Source organism: Bidens hawaiensis, unplaced genomic scaffold (genome assembly GCF_021521415.1).
Source record: "Bidens hawaiensis isolate Kalapana, Puna unplaced genomic scaffold, B.hawaiensis_p1.1 tig00038700_1, whole genome shotgun sequence".
NCBI lineage: Eukaryota > Viridiplantae > Streptophyta > Magnoliopsida > Asterales > Asteraceae > Bidens > Bidens hawaiensis.
In genome coordinates, this window is record NW_027496814.1 from 123,122 (window position 1) to 138,958 (window position 15,837).

Here is a 15,837-nt window from a genome sequence, read left to right on the forward strand (position 1 = left end):
AAAATCACAAAATATTTATTTAATTTTAACTTGGAAAAATAACGAAATAGCTTTGACTTTTAAAATTACCAATTAACCAGAGCGTGGCAAGTTCAATCTAGCGAGGCACAATAAATTCGATCATTTTGGCACAACAAAGTTATCCTAGAGCGTCAGGTCCATGTATGGTGCATCATATTAGATCTACTGCACCAAAGACGTCACAAATTATCACAAACTAAAAAAAATTGATTTTTTTCTAAGTTAAATCATGTCGTGGGAGATTTCACTCCAACTCAAGAGATTTTAATCGATGGTCTAATCCGTCAGTGAGTGACTGGTGACGTGTGTCCTCCTGTGATTGGTGGAAATTATTGGAAATTGAAAATAAAAAAAGTAAAACGGTTATTTTGTAATATCAAAAAGCGAAGTTAATTTTGTTAACATCGTCAGTTGAAATGCATATTTTCTTCATTTTCCTTATTTGTACACAATTAACGCGGAGAATGTTACGTATTTTGTTCAGGGCTTAAAGTAACAGTCGAGTGCAAACTCGCAAACAGGATGTTGAAAACAAGAGGTGTTGGGGAACTTAATGGAGAAGGAAATTTTAAAATTTCTTTACCACAAGAGATGTTGAAAGATGGAAAACTGGCAGAAGAATGTTACATACAACTTCACAATGCAGCAAATGAACCTTGTGCAGTTGATCATGATGGTATTTTAAAGATTATGTTTTTGTCAAAGTCAGACCAAAAGCACACATTTGGGCCAACAGGAAAACTAAAGTTTTCATCAGCTGTTTGCACTTCTGCATTCTTGTGGCCATTTTTTAAGTACCCTCCCCTGCCGAAACTGCCACATTGGCCCAAAAAAGACAATTTTTTTGGCCACCATTTTCCACTTCCACCAAAGGTGTATCCTTCTTTTCCGTTCCCACCGAAAATACCATTCAAGAAATTTTTTCCACCGCCTGTATACGATCCACCGGTTGTTGAACCTCCTCCTGCTCCAGTGTACAACCCAACACCCAACCCACCGGTACCATCAACCCCACCTGTTGTTGAGCCTCCTCCAACTCCAGTCCAGACGCCAGAGCCTAAACCCCAGCCACCAGTTGTCAAGCCAGAGCCAAAACCAGAGCCACCTAATTACAAGCCCAAACCAAAGCCACCGGTTGTCAAACCGGAACCAAAGCCAAATCCACCTGTTTACAAGCCAGAGCCAAAGCCAAAGCCAAATCCACCTGTTTATAAGCCAGAGCCAAAGCCAAATCCACCCGTTTACAAGCCAGAGCCAAAACCAAAGCCAAATCCACCTGTTTACAAGCCAAAGCCAAAGCCACCTGTTTACAAGCCAGAACCAAAGCCAAAGCCACCTGTTTACAAGCCGGAGCCAAAGCCAAATCCACCTGTTTACAAACCAGAGCCAAAGCCAACTCCACCTGTTCACAAGCCAGAGCCAAAGCCAAATCCACCTATTTACAAGCCAGAGCCAAAACCAAAGCCAAATCCACCTGTTTACAAGCCAAAGCCAAAGCCACCTGTTTACAAGCCAAAGCCACCTGTTTACAAGCCAGAACCAAAGCCAAAGCCACCTGTTTACAAGCCAGAGCCAAAGCCAAATCCACCTGTTTACAAACCAGAACCACCAATTGTCAAGCCAAAGCCACCAGTCATCAAGCCACCAAACTGTGAGCCCACGAAACCACCAGTTTCTAAGCCAACTCCAGTCCCAGAATACAAACCAAAGCCAAAACCGAAGCCACCTGTTTCCAAGCCAACTCCTGTTCCAACATACAAGCCAAATCCACCAGTTTTCAAGCCTCCACCGGTTCCAATTTACAAGCCAAAGCCACCAGTTTTTAAGCCTCCACTGATTCCAATTTACAAGCCAAAGCCACCAGTTTTCAAGCCTCCCCCGGTTCCAATCTACAAACCAACACCAAAGCCACCATTGCCACCGGTAGTAAATCCACCTTCTCCAATTAGCTTGCCACCGCATGTTCCCATTTACAAGCCTCTTCCACCAATTTATAAGAAACCCTGCCCTCCTAATTCTCTTCCAAAACTTCCTCCAAAAGATTACCCTCCCCTACCTCCTCATCAATAAGAACTAATTTGCATGCTATCAAGAAACACACAGACTTCATGATTCAAAACAACTTCAAGAAAGCATGCATGCATGATGACATAATACTTGATACAAAGGGTTTCCCTTATGCATGATGCCATTCTATTGGAAGGAGTTTGTGTGTTAATTTCTGAGTTTGATTTCTGTATTGTATCGATTTGTTTCAATAATGCCGTTTTAGGTGAAATAAGTTATTGTCAAGTTTATGTGATCTACAAGTATACTTAACTTAGTTATTGTGTCTTATTAATATTTTAGCTAAATGCGGCTTATAAAGGTGCAATTCTTCATCTTTAGTATCAATACAGATCGAAGTCACCAAGTATAACAAAATCTTACTTTTTTTTATTGTTCTTATAGTTTACTACTGTTATTTTTTTCTTGATTTCTATTTGGATTGATTTAAGAATTTGGAAATTTTGATATAGAGAGAAAAAGACTAAGGAGTTTATTACTTTTCTTTATCTAACTCTTATAATTCACTACTATTACTTATTTGGATTGAGTTAAGAATTTGGAAATTTTAATATAAAGAGAGAACCAAATTTGTTTTATTTAAGTGGAAAAAGGTAATTGTAAATGACTTGTATTTTTATTTATAAAACTAAAATATATATGTTTATTAATTATAATCATACGTGCATGTATATATATTACTAGGCTATAAACTTGTTTATTACACAAGTAACAAGTTGAATAAAGAATATATATTAAATTATATATTAATAATTAGTAATAAAGATTTAGAAATTAAAAAAGAACGGAAAACAAACTTATTTTATGTGAAGAAAAAAGAACTGGAAAAGCGAGAAACAAACTTATTTACTAACCGAAAAGAATAAGCATGAAAAGTAAATAAAGGCTCGTAATACATGAATTAAAATTAATAACAATAACAATATCACAACAAATTTGGTAGTCGCTTTGTAATTTTGTGACGTCTTATTTGATTCTTGTTAGCCAGGTTTATTTAAATAAAACTTTTGCCATTCAAAAATAAACGTAGAACAAAATGGAAACAATTTTGTATCGTCTTGTCTACTTTCTTGTTAGCCCGGTTTATTTAAATAAAACTTTTGCCATTCAAAAAGAAGCGTAGAACAAAATGGAAATGGCCTTCCAGTCATTAAACGTAGAACCTTTGTACAGTGGCGCAAACCAGTCAGGTCTGCAGCATCCAGCCAAGCCATTCGACAAACTCGGCAACCCACGAAGTCCCCTTTCTCTTTAAACAAAATTGCTAAACCCTCTTTTTGGCAACAAAATGAAACATAAAAAAGGAACACCCACCAGAACAATAGACCCAAATTCACCATAAACCATTAAGCCAAACAAATCTTGTGGAGTCGTGTTCTCACTGAACCAAATCAAGAACTGTGTCACTCCATACTCATAATATGTATGATACAATAACTAAACCAGAGCATCTCTATATAAATACGAAGTAGAAAATAAAGATGAAAACATCAAAAAGAAAAACTAGCAGCATGGTGACTTTGCTTGTAATCTAGCACTAGCGCTACAGTCTTTTGTGCATTTTTAACTACCTTTTCCAAAACATGTGTGCCTTCTTTTTGGCTTTTATTTCAATGATCGCCCCAATCTGCAAGAAACTGTCATGTTAATAAAAGAAAGACTAATATAAGGCAAGTGATGAAAGTTTTACTCACATGTTGGTCAACAAGATTGCACTCAAGCACCATAGATCACAAATCATTCTTCATTCTCGAGTCCAAAAAAATGTGATTAATATGCAGAATCACGATCCTGATAATACCCCAATAGCTTGCTGACAAGTGGAACTAAGGCAGCTAATGCAATCTGAAGTTGTTCCGAGCTATTCAAACGAACACTAACTTGACCCGAACCCTTATTATTTAAATTAACACGACCGATCAAATTAGTAAACCGACCGATAGGAATCTGAGACTGTGCATTCCATCCAAGTGCCAAGTCACCATGCCAGTCCATAACCGAAAGGCCGATTGTTGACAAAAACCGACCCAAGGGATAATCTTTATCTCTTAATGTAGCCTCCAAATTGCCTCCATACGCCGCGTCACCACGACCAATAACCGCTCCTCCCGCCACCACTAACTGCCCTCGTTTATTAACTATTAACTTGTCCTCAAATTTCACGCCCCCGGTTAACGAGTCACCAAAATAAGTAACTGAAAGACCAGCTGATGCTTTGTTTTTTCGGTAATTAATAAACCGGGTTTCACTTCTTAAAGTGTAAGACATTTCTTTTCCAACAGTCTGCATATCCAATGCTAAAGTTGTTGACTTTGACTTTCCATGTTTTAATGCACTTGATACTTCCATTTGAAGATTAGCATCTTTTTTATCTTTGGTAATCTGGCCCGTAAACGATACAGGTATCTTTTCTTTGAGTGCAAGCAAGTGTTCCACATTAATTCCTTCATAACCGACATCATGGTCCCAACCATGCGGGTCGAGTACGGGTCTAACGAGCCATTGGTTAGCTGATTCGAGAACCCGATACCGATGGGTTGGGTTATCTGCATCAAATGAAGCCGGTAGATTCATATCTTGAGCAGCAACCGGAGCCGAAGCAGCACTGTTACTGTCTTCTTCTACATTGTTGTCGGTTAAATCAGCTGGAAAATTCTTAGCTTCTTCTGCCATTTTCTTCATCATTTTTCTTCGTTTCTTTTCTTCTTGCAACTGTTTCTTCATAAAGAGCTTTTCCCTTAATTCCAATTCGTCATAATATGATTTCTTCTGAGTCTTACTAAGCTTTGACAATTGGGAAGAGGTCAACCGTTTAAATGGTGGTAACCCATCATATTCTGATGACTCATCATCAGATGACTCGTCCAAGCCATCATCATCGTCACCAAACTGCTCCTGAGTTAACTTCAGCTGAGGTCTCGATTGTAACAGATTCGAAAGAATATACGGTAATGGTGGTGCTCGAGCTCTTGCTGCAAAAGGCTTGCCAGGTGGCGAGTCTTGCAATTTCAAAAGCATATTAGCTTCAACCAGAATCTTTGAAGCAAAAGAGAGTAGTAACAAATGTGGCTTCCAAACTTGACCGTTAGGCAAAACCCGTTGACCAGCCCGATTTGTTCTACACGCGGAATGGTTTTCCACTAATGAAACCGGGTTCATGAGCCGCATATCACCCGCAGCCTGCCGAATGGCTTGCTGGACCACATGGGACCGTTGGGTCACAAACATGTCATAGCTAGTAGCTACACCATTCGGGCCTTCAGGTGGGGCCGATGCAGCATGGGTCAAGACCACAATAGCATTAAACCATATAGATTGACCAAATATATCAGTTATTGTTCTCAAAAGAGGCATATCACCAAAATCCCGGCTTTGCATATCCAACCGATCAAGATACAAAACAATATCTGGGGGTGATTTTTGAATAAACCGTTTAACCGACTGAAGAATCTTCTCGTTTTTTCTTTGATCGGCCCATGAAGAAAGAAGCCCCGGTGTGTCAATAACACGGACCTTAATACCCTGCACGGTTCCAACAACATCCTGAACTTTAGTAGTTCCTGTTTGAAACGCATTGGTCCCAAACTTAACTTCGTCAAATATAGAATTAATGGTTGCGCTTTTCCCGACCCCGGTTTTCCCTAGAACCATGATGGTGCATGAGAATTCAAGTGGTTCTTGACCGGCCGCTTCTAACTGTTCGGCCATGGCACTGGCCCGTTCAAAGCTAAAAGCACCAACACGGCCCCCATTGCTGCCTCTTAATTGTTCAGCCAAACCTAACCTATACAAGACCTGAGCCACAACCACGTTGTGAGGGGTCTGCCCGAGCCTACGGGCTAGTCTCAAAAACTTGACCCGTATCATTTGAAGTTTTTCACGTGTCTCGTCATTTTCATCCGGTTCCCCATTTGTTGGTTCATCAATGACTTGGTTTTGTAGAGCAGTGTTCCCATTTGGCTGTGGTTGAACCACACGGTGTGCCGGTTCCAGTAGCGGTGCACCGGTTCCAAGACCAGCAGGGGGAGTTGGGGCTGGTGATGGGGTGGAGGTAGGGGTGGGGGCGGGGGTAGGTTTCACATCAGGTGTTGCGGATTTTTGTGTAGATAAAGAAACGCCTATAACAGGTTTCAATTCTGGTTCTTTCTTCACTGGTGTATCTTGTTTAACTTCATGGTTAATTGATTTACTGGTTTGAGCCTCAGGAATAACTGTTGTTTCCACATGGTTAACGGGCACATTGGTGACTGAAGTACTTCCTTCTTCAATTTCTTTTGCATCTTGGATTTGTCCAACTGTTGGTGCTTCTTTACTTTCAGTAACCAGATTATCTTTTTCATCCACATCTGGCTGTGTTTTGAGACTCGCGGAATCTCCATTGGCACCTTCTTCATGAAACACTGGTTCATCCAAATCAACACGGTCTGAAACTGCATTTTTAGATGTTTCTAAAATTACAGTATCCGGCTTCTTGTTAACATCATGAGCATCTTCTGATGAATCTGCATTAGATGCCTTTTGAAGCTCATTTACCTCACTGTCTATGCTCCCATTATCTCCAAATACATTCTGCTCATCCTTTTCACCAACCGTCAACACATCAGTTTCCAACTCACCATCTAGCTTCTTATTAACCTCATGAGCATCTTCTGATGAATCTGCATTAGATGCCTTTTGAACCTCACTTACCTCACTGTCTATGATCCCATTATTTCCCAATACATTCTGTTCATCTTTTTCACCAACCGCTGACCGTCAATTTCCAACTCACTAGCTTGATCTTTTGCAGTATTATCAGAACTACTTCCTCCATCGGTTACCTTCAACAAGTCGATCACTTTTTCTTCACTATTATCATCATTCACGGCCTCATCAGCTTCAAATCTACTTGGCTGATTGCTTGCAGTACTGTCAGATGCAGTTTATCTCATTAACATCTGTGGTATTGAGAAGTTTTTCCTCAGGTTCATCACAGGCCACAAGCTCATTATTATCTACTACAACAGGTTGATCTTTTGCAGTATTATCAGAACCTATTATCTTCATCGACTACTTGCAACAAGTCGGTCTCTTTTTCCTCACTTTTATCATCATTCACGGCCTCATCAGCTTCAATCCACCCGACTGATTGCTTGTAGTACTGTCAGATGCATTTATCTCCTCATTAACATCTGTGATATTGACCAGGTTTTCCTCAGTTTCTTTAGGTTCATCACAGTCCACAGGCTCGTTATTATTTACTACAACCGGTTGATCCCCAGTTGTATTATCAGACGTACTCTGTCCGTCAATCACCTACAAGCATCACCAATTATTAAACTAAAGAGACTTGTTTAACATAAATATACAAACAACAAGAATAAAGTTACCTTCATAGATATAACCTCCTCAACAGAATCAATATCAGCCTTTTCCACAACCGTTTGAACCTCGGCTGCATCTTCTAACTTCTCCGCCACCTCTACCACCCCATCTAACCGTAACGAAACACCATTCTCATCACTTTGATCCTTTCTATCATCAACAGTCTCCTCAAAATCTTCACCACTTCCTTTAACATCCACCCTATAAACTTCCTCTACTTTCAACTCCACTTCTTCCACCTTACTCACACAATTTTCCATCACAGCCTAATTCAAAACCTGGATCCCTAAATAAACCCTAAATTAGATAAAAACAATAATAATAGCCAACCGCACACATATAACACTCAATTAAGCATCAACAACAATACAAACAAACAACTGAAGCAGTATTCAATTCAAGCTACAAAGAGATCTATATTCAATAAGCGGACATCAATAGTTTAAAGTTAACCTAGGGTTTAGCGAATCAAATAAATGAAAATCAAAGATGCAGAAGCAATACCTGAAGGTGCGATTGACGTTGAGGAGAGTAAATAAATAAAATCAGAGAATTGAATTGCGTCGCTCTTGAAGCTATATGCACCTAACCAGTAGTAGTGTTTGGAGATCGTACGGTGGATAATGGTTGAGTAGATTCATCCTTGGTGAGGATATTATCTAAACTTTTATTTTATTTATTTATTTTTAGTATAATTAATTAGTATATTAGTATAATTACCAAAGCTAATAGGATCTCATTCCATTTTAGCATATGTTTTATTTATTTAAATATTAGTTTTATGAAAAATATATATAAATATAAGTATGATGATACATAATTAAAGTTAAGTTAATCACTCTTGTGTTGTGAATTGAAGATAAGTCAATGTGTTTAAGCACACTAGCACACTGGTACAAGTGAAAAGTAGTCTCAGAAGTTTTGTGTGATAATAGTTTTTCTAAAACATGATTACAAGGGAAGTTTACATAGGGTTGTTGTTCAAAAAGTTATATTATAGAGAACTAATTGATAGTCACTCGAAAGGTATATGCGTGAAAGTTGAAGATAAAATAAATAATGATTTTAAAGTGGATATGTAGGCACACAAAGTTTGACAATGCTACGGAATTTTTTAGGGCATATAGATTGTTCTGTCTTTGTCGGCAATTATCTCCCAGGTGTTTCGTCGTGTCGGTTGGGATTTTTAGCTTTTGATTTTAGGGTCTATGTTTCGTTATCCTTTTTATGTCATTTTTTTTTCTTTTCTCTTCAACTACCATCACTATTATTTTTTATTATAGCATTACGTTATCGATAGTGCACTATTATTAGACTAGTTGTGGTTCGCTAGGGGAGCCAAGGGAGGGCTACATCAGCCCTTTAAATGCTCAACATCGTGTCCAATGAGTTAAAGTGAGCATCAAGGGCAGTAGCCCTTTAACGTTAGCTTCACCAAATCATGGGTGGGTGCCCAAAACAATCAATCAAATTTTATTAACCTATCTTTCATTCATATCTCTATAATTACATTAAGGGGGTGTTTGGCCTAGCTTTTATTTTGTGGTTTATGTTTATATCCTTATATAAATAAGCTTCTTCAAATAAGTTAAAAAACCATATTCAAATAATTTTTTTCAAATTAGCCTATATAAGCTAATAAGCATAAAGGGGTGTTTGGTCTAACTTTTTTAACAAAGATTATAGCTTTTTTTAGTTTTTTTTTTTTTTTTACAAAATAAGTTTAACTTGGTGTTTAGTTTAGCCTTTTAAGAGAGTGTTTGGCCTAGCTTATATAATAATGCTTGTGGCCTTTTTAGCTTTTTTTTTTTAACAAAATAAGCTTAGTTTGGTGTTTGATTTATAGTTTTTTAAGTTTATGCTTATAAGCTTATATAAGCTAATTTGAAGATGGTTTTTTAGCTTATTTAAATAAGCTTATTTGTTTAAGAGTGTAAGTTACTCATTTGTCCTCAAAGAAAATGGTTTAATCCATTTATCTCCATTTCACTCCTATTAATTTTTAACAAATCAATTATGATTAATGCATAATTAATGCATATTGTTCATTTTTAACCCGTGAAAAACATAATAAATGAGCCTTTTTAACAAACTTAACACTAGTGGGGAGTGGTTTAATGCATATTTAAAGTGTCATGACATCCTAACCTATGTTAGACGTTAGAATATACCCCATGGCCTAAGAGATATTTAACTACCATCATTCATCATAGAGATATGTCATTGAACGAACTTTTGGAGTATGGAAGGCTAGATGGGAGATATTACAACATATTCATGTCAATTATACCTACTGTAACATTTCGGATTTTTTCCAAACCCGTAGTTGTTTACGTCTGAACCAACTGAAACGTTTTTAGACCTTTATTATTATTGAAAATCAAGTGTATATAAGTAATTAAGTTCATAATGTTCACTTTAGGCCCCTTATACTTTATATGTTCAAATCTTAAACTATGCATAAAAAGTTCGTTAAATAACCTAAAACCAAACTATAGGGACTAAAGTTGACAAATACTGAAATTCCCTCTTATTTGGCTGGAGCACCACGTGGTGGGATGGTCGTCCACCACCACGTGGCGCCTTGGAGGTGCTGCACAGCTCGTTTCATTTATTATTGATTCCTAGTTCGTTTTTTGTCCGAAATCGCTTATTTTAGGACATAATTGAGTGAGTTAAGCCTCAAGAAATCCCCCAAAGCTTAGATACATGTCCAAATTCATTAACCCTTGTTCTAGAACGAATTTTACAGATTATAATGTCGATTTGATCATTAAAGGCCCATCTGGTTCTAAAACGAGTAAGTTACCATATTTAGTTCGTTTTAGTGAATCATATATAAACATATCATATACTCTCTGCCACAAATCATTCCTAAACCCTAACTCACCTACTCCAGCCATCCTCCATCTGTTCATCACCGATTTCTCCGTTTTTTGCATTATTGTTGAAGATACACTCATAAACGGTTGACTTTGCATACATGTGGACCTTTGACTTTTCGTTTCTCTTTATTCTTTCACTTTCCGGGTAAGTTGTAAACATAGAAATAATTTATATACATTTCCTGGTCAATAACCTTCAATCAATTTCGGTAATTGAAGGTTGTTGACTGGTCAAATCGTTTAAAACTCGTTAAAGGGCAAAATAGTCAACTAGTTTGACTTAACGTTTTCTCATATTTCTGATCGGATTCAATGTTCGGTCCAGAAGACTTTTATTCTCTTAATGTAATTTTAAGGCTACTGCCCAAAACCTGACTTCCGACTCGCTGTTTGGATTCTGGTCAGTACCAGCTCACTTAAATCTTAAAACAAACATAACTTGAATTCTAAATGTCCGTTTGGATTGATTCCAACGACAACAAGTTCACTTTTACTTATATTATCATATCCTAAAATATCAGATTATGAATTGTTCATAACATTTGACGTGTAGTGGACGACTCACTTATTCATAGCTCGTTAATCGCATTTATTAATCGCTTGTCATTAATCTAAGGTGAGTTTGATCATTCCCCTTTTTATCAACTGTTTTTAAACGTTTTGGGGACATATGCATACTTACTCATATTTTCTATCATATATTATATACAAACAATCGCACACATAATCATTGTGTGTATATCAATTAAATGCTATTTGCTAATTGTTTAAGTGCTCATATTCTATCACATTCGGAGAGATCCAACATATCCCCTTGTATAGGGTTCTCATTAGTATGATCATAAGACCGTCTTAGTAACCGGAGCCCGATTCGCTTGGCGAAGGTAAACCGACACTTTTAGTCATTGTAATCAATGCCCGATTCGCTTGACAACGATTCATTGGCACACTATCAAGTCTTTGGTTATGTTTATGGTTGATATATGCTTTGTTATAATTGATTGATTACTAACACATGGGTTGGTTGCGTATTTGATATTTACCATTTATTATTTATTATATAACTATTTGTTGCGTCAAAATTTGGTGACCATCTCACTCAACATGTGTTGTTGAAAAACTCCATTTTCTACGCATATGCATGATGCTTTGTATTGAAGATTGTAGTTGGACACTTAGACAAGGCCTTAGGATATAAACAAGATAACCATTATTTCAGTTTACATTTATGTATTTAAATTGTTTGTTCTATTTGGATATTGTGTTTATTTATTTTCAATAAAATAATTAATTAGATAGTCACATTTTATGTATGATATTATCTTCGAGCTGTGAGCAATCGAATCACGCTCTGGCATTTCCGCCTTAGGTTGGGGTGTAACACCTATGAGACACAAGTGAATATCGTGCTAGCATCTATGGCAGTTCAAAATTATATTAGAAGAAAAGATACATGTGGCGAAAGATTTAACAAGGCGCAACAAGAATCTTACACTACAAATAATGGTATTGATAGTCAAGGGTCTAGTGACATTAATGAAATAAATGAAGACACGAGTACACAACGTATAATAGATGATTTATACATGCGTGCAGTTAGAGATATAATTGCATGAGATTTTAACCAAACAAAGATGAATGATTATTGAATATTAATGTATTTTTGTAGAAGTTTTACGTCATTGTTCGATATAAATTTATCGAAAAATGAAGGTATAACTCATAAAAATAAAACAGATACATATAAAATAAAAGTTATGTGATAGTATGTAATTATGCCTCTTTTGATCATTTTACTAATATAAGCTAAATAAAAAAAACTAACACAACACTTAAAAAGAACTTATCAACTTGTAGAATATAAGCTAGTCCAAACACATAAAGAGCTTATCAAATGATAGAAAATAAGCTATAAGCTCACTTGAAATATAAGCATAAGCTAAAAAATAAAAGCTAGGCCAAACACCCCCTAAGCTTATGCTTATAAGCTTGTATAAGCTAATTTGAAGAAGCTTATTTGAAGATGGTTTTTTTAGCTTATTTGAAGAAACTTATTTTTGTAAGCGTGTAAGTTACTATTTGCCTCAAATGGTGATAGATTAATAGTTATTGAAGCAACTTATTACTGTAACAATTTAAAAAATGATGGATTTAACAACTTTTTATCAACTTGTAGAATATAAACTAATCCAAACACTTAAAAAAGCTTATCAAATAATAAAAAATAAGCTATAAGCTATTTTAATTAAAATATAAGCATAAGCCGAAAAATAAAAGCTAGGCCAAACACCCCCTAAGTTTAAAAGGCTAAACCAAACACAAAGCTAAGCTTATTTTATGATAAAAAAAAAAGCTAAAAAAGCTACAATAAGCTTTGTTAAAAAAAGCTAGGCTAAACATCCCCTAAAAACACTACATTTCTCTCTCGTATTTCATTAAATAATACTTTTTATACCTTTATTGTTATTGTTTTCTCTTTTCTCTATTACAATCATAATAAATAGGGGCAAACAAATTTCTCTGAATATACAAAAAATCACTATATTTCTCTCTCCATCTTAAAATTTGCACGCACACACACTCATAACCCAATCCTATAATTTGTAAAACCTCTCACATAATTTCAGGAGATAGGTTGAGAATGCTTTTAGAACTCCATTGCATACGTAATAATGACGTAATGCTTTAACTAACTTATGCTTGTTAGCCTTATTAATATTTTACTATTTTTCATTTTATCTTACATGAATCTTTACCTTCTTCCCACTATTACCTGGTCCTATCTTTTAATTGGATGCTATTGTCTACATGCCTACATTTATTTGTTTGTTCTAAATAGTTGAGAATTATGTAACTTATTTTAAGACATTAGATATACGATAAAATAAAATATTGTTTTTCTTAATTATTATGAAACCATCACCGTAAAATAGGGATGCTTCTGGTAACGAATCGGTATCAACGGTTGGTATTGATATCGAAATCCCGATTTCGATATTTTTAAAAACTTGGTATCTATATTAGTTTCATAACGGTACCAAAACTCAAACGGTTGGTAACAGATTGGTGCCTAGGGCACCAAATTCGGCACCAAATTCGGCACCGGCATTAGTTTGCTCACGTAAACTTACTATATTTTTATCTTTACTTTTTATTTTCTTTTAAATGTCATTAAAGGTAAGCTTTACTTTAAAAAAAGGGAGAATTTCTAAAATAGGTATTTATGAAAACAAATTTCTAGTTATAGGTATAATTTGTAAAAAATTCAAGAAATATGTATTATAAACCAGTCGTGACGAGTAGTTTGTAGAAACCAATTAGAACTTGCCACGTGTTCTTAAACTAATCGTAACGAGCACGTTCACTAATCATTTACTCGTCACGACTAAATAGGTTTCATGCCTCGTAATCAACGCCCACGAGTAATTAAAAGTCATTTAGTTGCGACGAGTAGATTATAAGGTTAAACTAGTCGTGACGAGTTAACTACTAATAAACTACTCGTGTAGGGAATGTAAACCGGGTAAACTAGTCGTCGCGACTAAAGGACTTATAAATTACTCGTGAGCGTTGACTACGAGACATGAAACTTATTTAGTCGTGGCGAGTAAATGATTAGTAAACGTGTTTGTTACGGTTAGTTTAAGGACACGCGACAAGTTTTAATTGGTTTTACAAACTACTCGTCACGACTAGTTTATAATACCTATTTTTTATTTTTTGAATTTTTTAAAAATACTACTTAAAACTAGAAATTTATTTTTATAAATACTTATTTTGAGAATTTTTCCTTAAAAAATGTGTAATTGTAAAAATTTCTGTACCATCTTTAAAGGCTAAAAGCTTTTTGAATAATCAACAAAAATCACACCGTCATATTTGACGTATCATTTGATTCATTTCGGTCAATCTATGTATCGTTTTAAACGATAAAGATACGTGCAAATTTCCGTAACACTGGGGACTTTAACTGCAATCTTTTAGGGACCCATCCCAAGTCTCCACGTGGAATTCATTTTTGCCGGTCAATAGCTTTTATTTAAGCCTTTGGGAGTAGGGATGACAATGGGTCGGGTTTAGGTATTTCTAAACCTATACATGGCTATAAAATTCCATCCCAAACCCGTCAGGTTTTAATCAGGTAATTACCCATCGGATTTCGGGTTTTCCCATCGGGTTTTGGGTTTCCTATCGGGTTTTGACAAAATACCCGTTGGATATACCCGGCTCAAAACCCGTCTGGTTTCTACTAGGGTTTTGACAAAATATAACTAATCGATTACAAAGATGGTTACCATAAAGGTAAAATATCCCAAATAATTGACATAAACAAGTTTCGACAAATAATATATTTGGAATATAGTATATATGTAATATAATAAGCTATATCGGGTACATTGGGTATATAATCCGGTAAATGGGTCTATGTTATCGGGTATATTAGAAATCCCAAACCCGTCCCAAACATAACGGGTCGGGTAATACCCGTCCCATTTATGTCGGGTTTCGAGTTTTCCCATCAGGTTCGGGTTTCATTGCCATCCATATTTGGGAGTTTGGGGTATATATAATTTATATGTATATGATATTTTTAATGATTAGTGTAGATTACTGATGGGCCACTAATCCATCTGATTATCTTCAGCCCTTGAATATCGAAGACCACACTCAAAAAGAAACTTATCATATGTGAGAAAACTCTTTTACCCAGTTTGAAACACTCTAGTTTTTTCTTTATCAAAGTTAAACTTAAATTTAAGACTTTAATTGTCTTATTATCTTAACCATTTAAGCTGGGAATCATTGGCATATACTAATTTATATTCTTTAAGCTTTGGGATATACTAATTTATATTCTTTTTTAGTATTTAATGTAAAAAATAAATTTTATATGAAATAATCAAATGGTGCGGATAAGGGGGATCCAATCAATCTATGTATGGTCCAATAGATGTTATGACAATAGTTTTATAATAATATAATAACAATAATATTTTTTTCCAATCAAACCTCTACCACTACATAACACTTTTAATTTTCATCGATCAAAACCAAACCAAAACCAATTTTTCAAAACCCAAAGTCATTTGGTGTTGATCATCACCACTAACATAGGCCTTTCACTGCCTCTACAATCCATTCGCCGAGCATATTGTTGAACATATCATAGTTAAGTGCATTAGGTCACCAATGTTATATAATAAAATCATGAAATCCTAGTTATAACCTTTGTTAATCATAATGACGTTATCATTACTGCAAAATATATGTATGTAGGCGTCGTTGTTACATCTAATTATGATACAATCCGATTCTTAAATCCGATGCGATCAGTAATCTGATAACAACAAAACACATGTGGTTAAAAACATTGATTGGAACTAAAAAAGACACCTAAAACTATGACTATCCCTCCAACGTTAGCCATTATTTTCAACTTCAATTGACCAACATTGATTCTCCTTTTGAAATGTTGTTAAATTCGATGTTTCTTTTTCTT

The 15,837-nt window shown here is 35.6% G+C and overlaps 1 protein-coding gene and 1 pseudogene across 6 annotated transcripts; one reads left to right on the plus strand and one right to left on the minus strand.

Annotated features, from left to right (window-relative positions):
- The first annotated feature begins 262 nt into the window (after positions 1-262).
- LOC143590634 (uncharacterized) lies at positions 263-2,165 on the plus strand. 6 transcript variants are annotated; one of them, XM_077071059.1, is made up of 3 exons: positions 263-1,456; positions 1,523-1,576; positions 1,793-2,165. In XM_077071059.1, the coding sequence occupies exons 1-3, from the start codon at positions 544-546 to the stop codon at positions 2,089-2,091; spliced, it is 1,266 nt and encodes a 421-aa protein (XP_076927174.1). In that variant the 5' UTR covers positions 263-543; the 3' UTR covers positions 2,092-2,165. The 6 variants fall into 6 exon arrangements, with proteins under 6 accessions (XP_076927174.1, XP_076927173.1, XP_076927170.1 ...); XM_077071058.1 differs by having other exon boundaries at positions 269-1,260; positions 1,315-1,456; positions 1,523-2,165; XM_077071055.1 differs by having other exon boundaries at positions 270-1,456; positions 1,523-2,165.
- Positions 2,166-3,825: 1,660 nt separating this feature from the next.
- On the minus strand, positions 3,826-7,737 carry LOC143590635 (translocase of chloroplast 120, chloroplastic-like; annotated as a pseudogene).
- Positions 7,738-15,837: the final 8,100 nt, after the last annotated feature.

Coding starts and splice junctions, on each gene's coding strand:
- LOC143590634 (XM_077071054.1), top strand. CDS start 544: ATGTTGAAAACAAGAGGTGTTGGGGAACTTAATGGAGAAGGAAATTTT.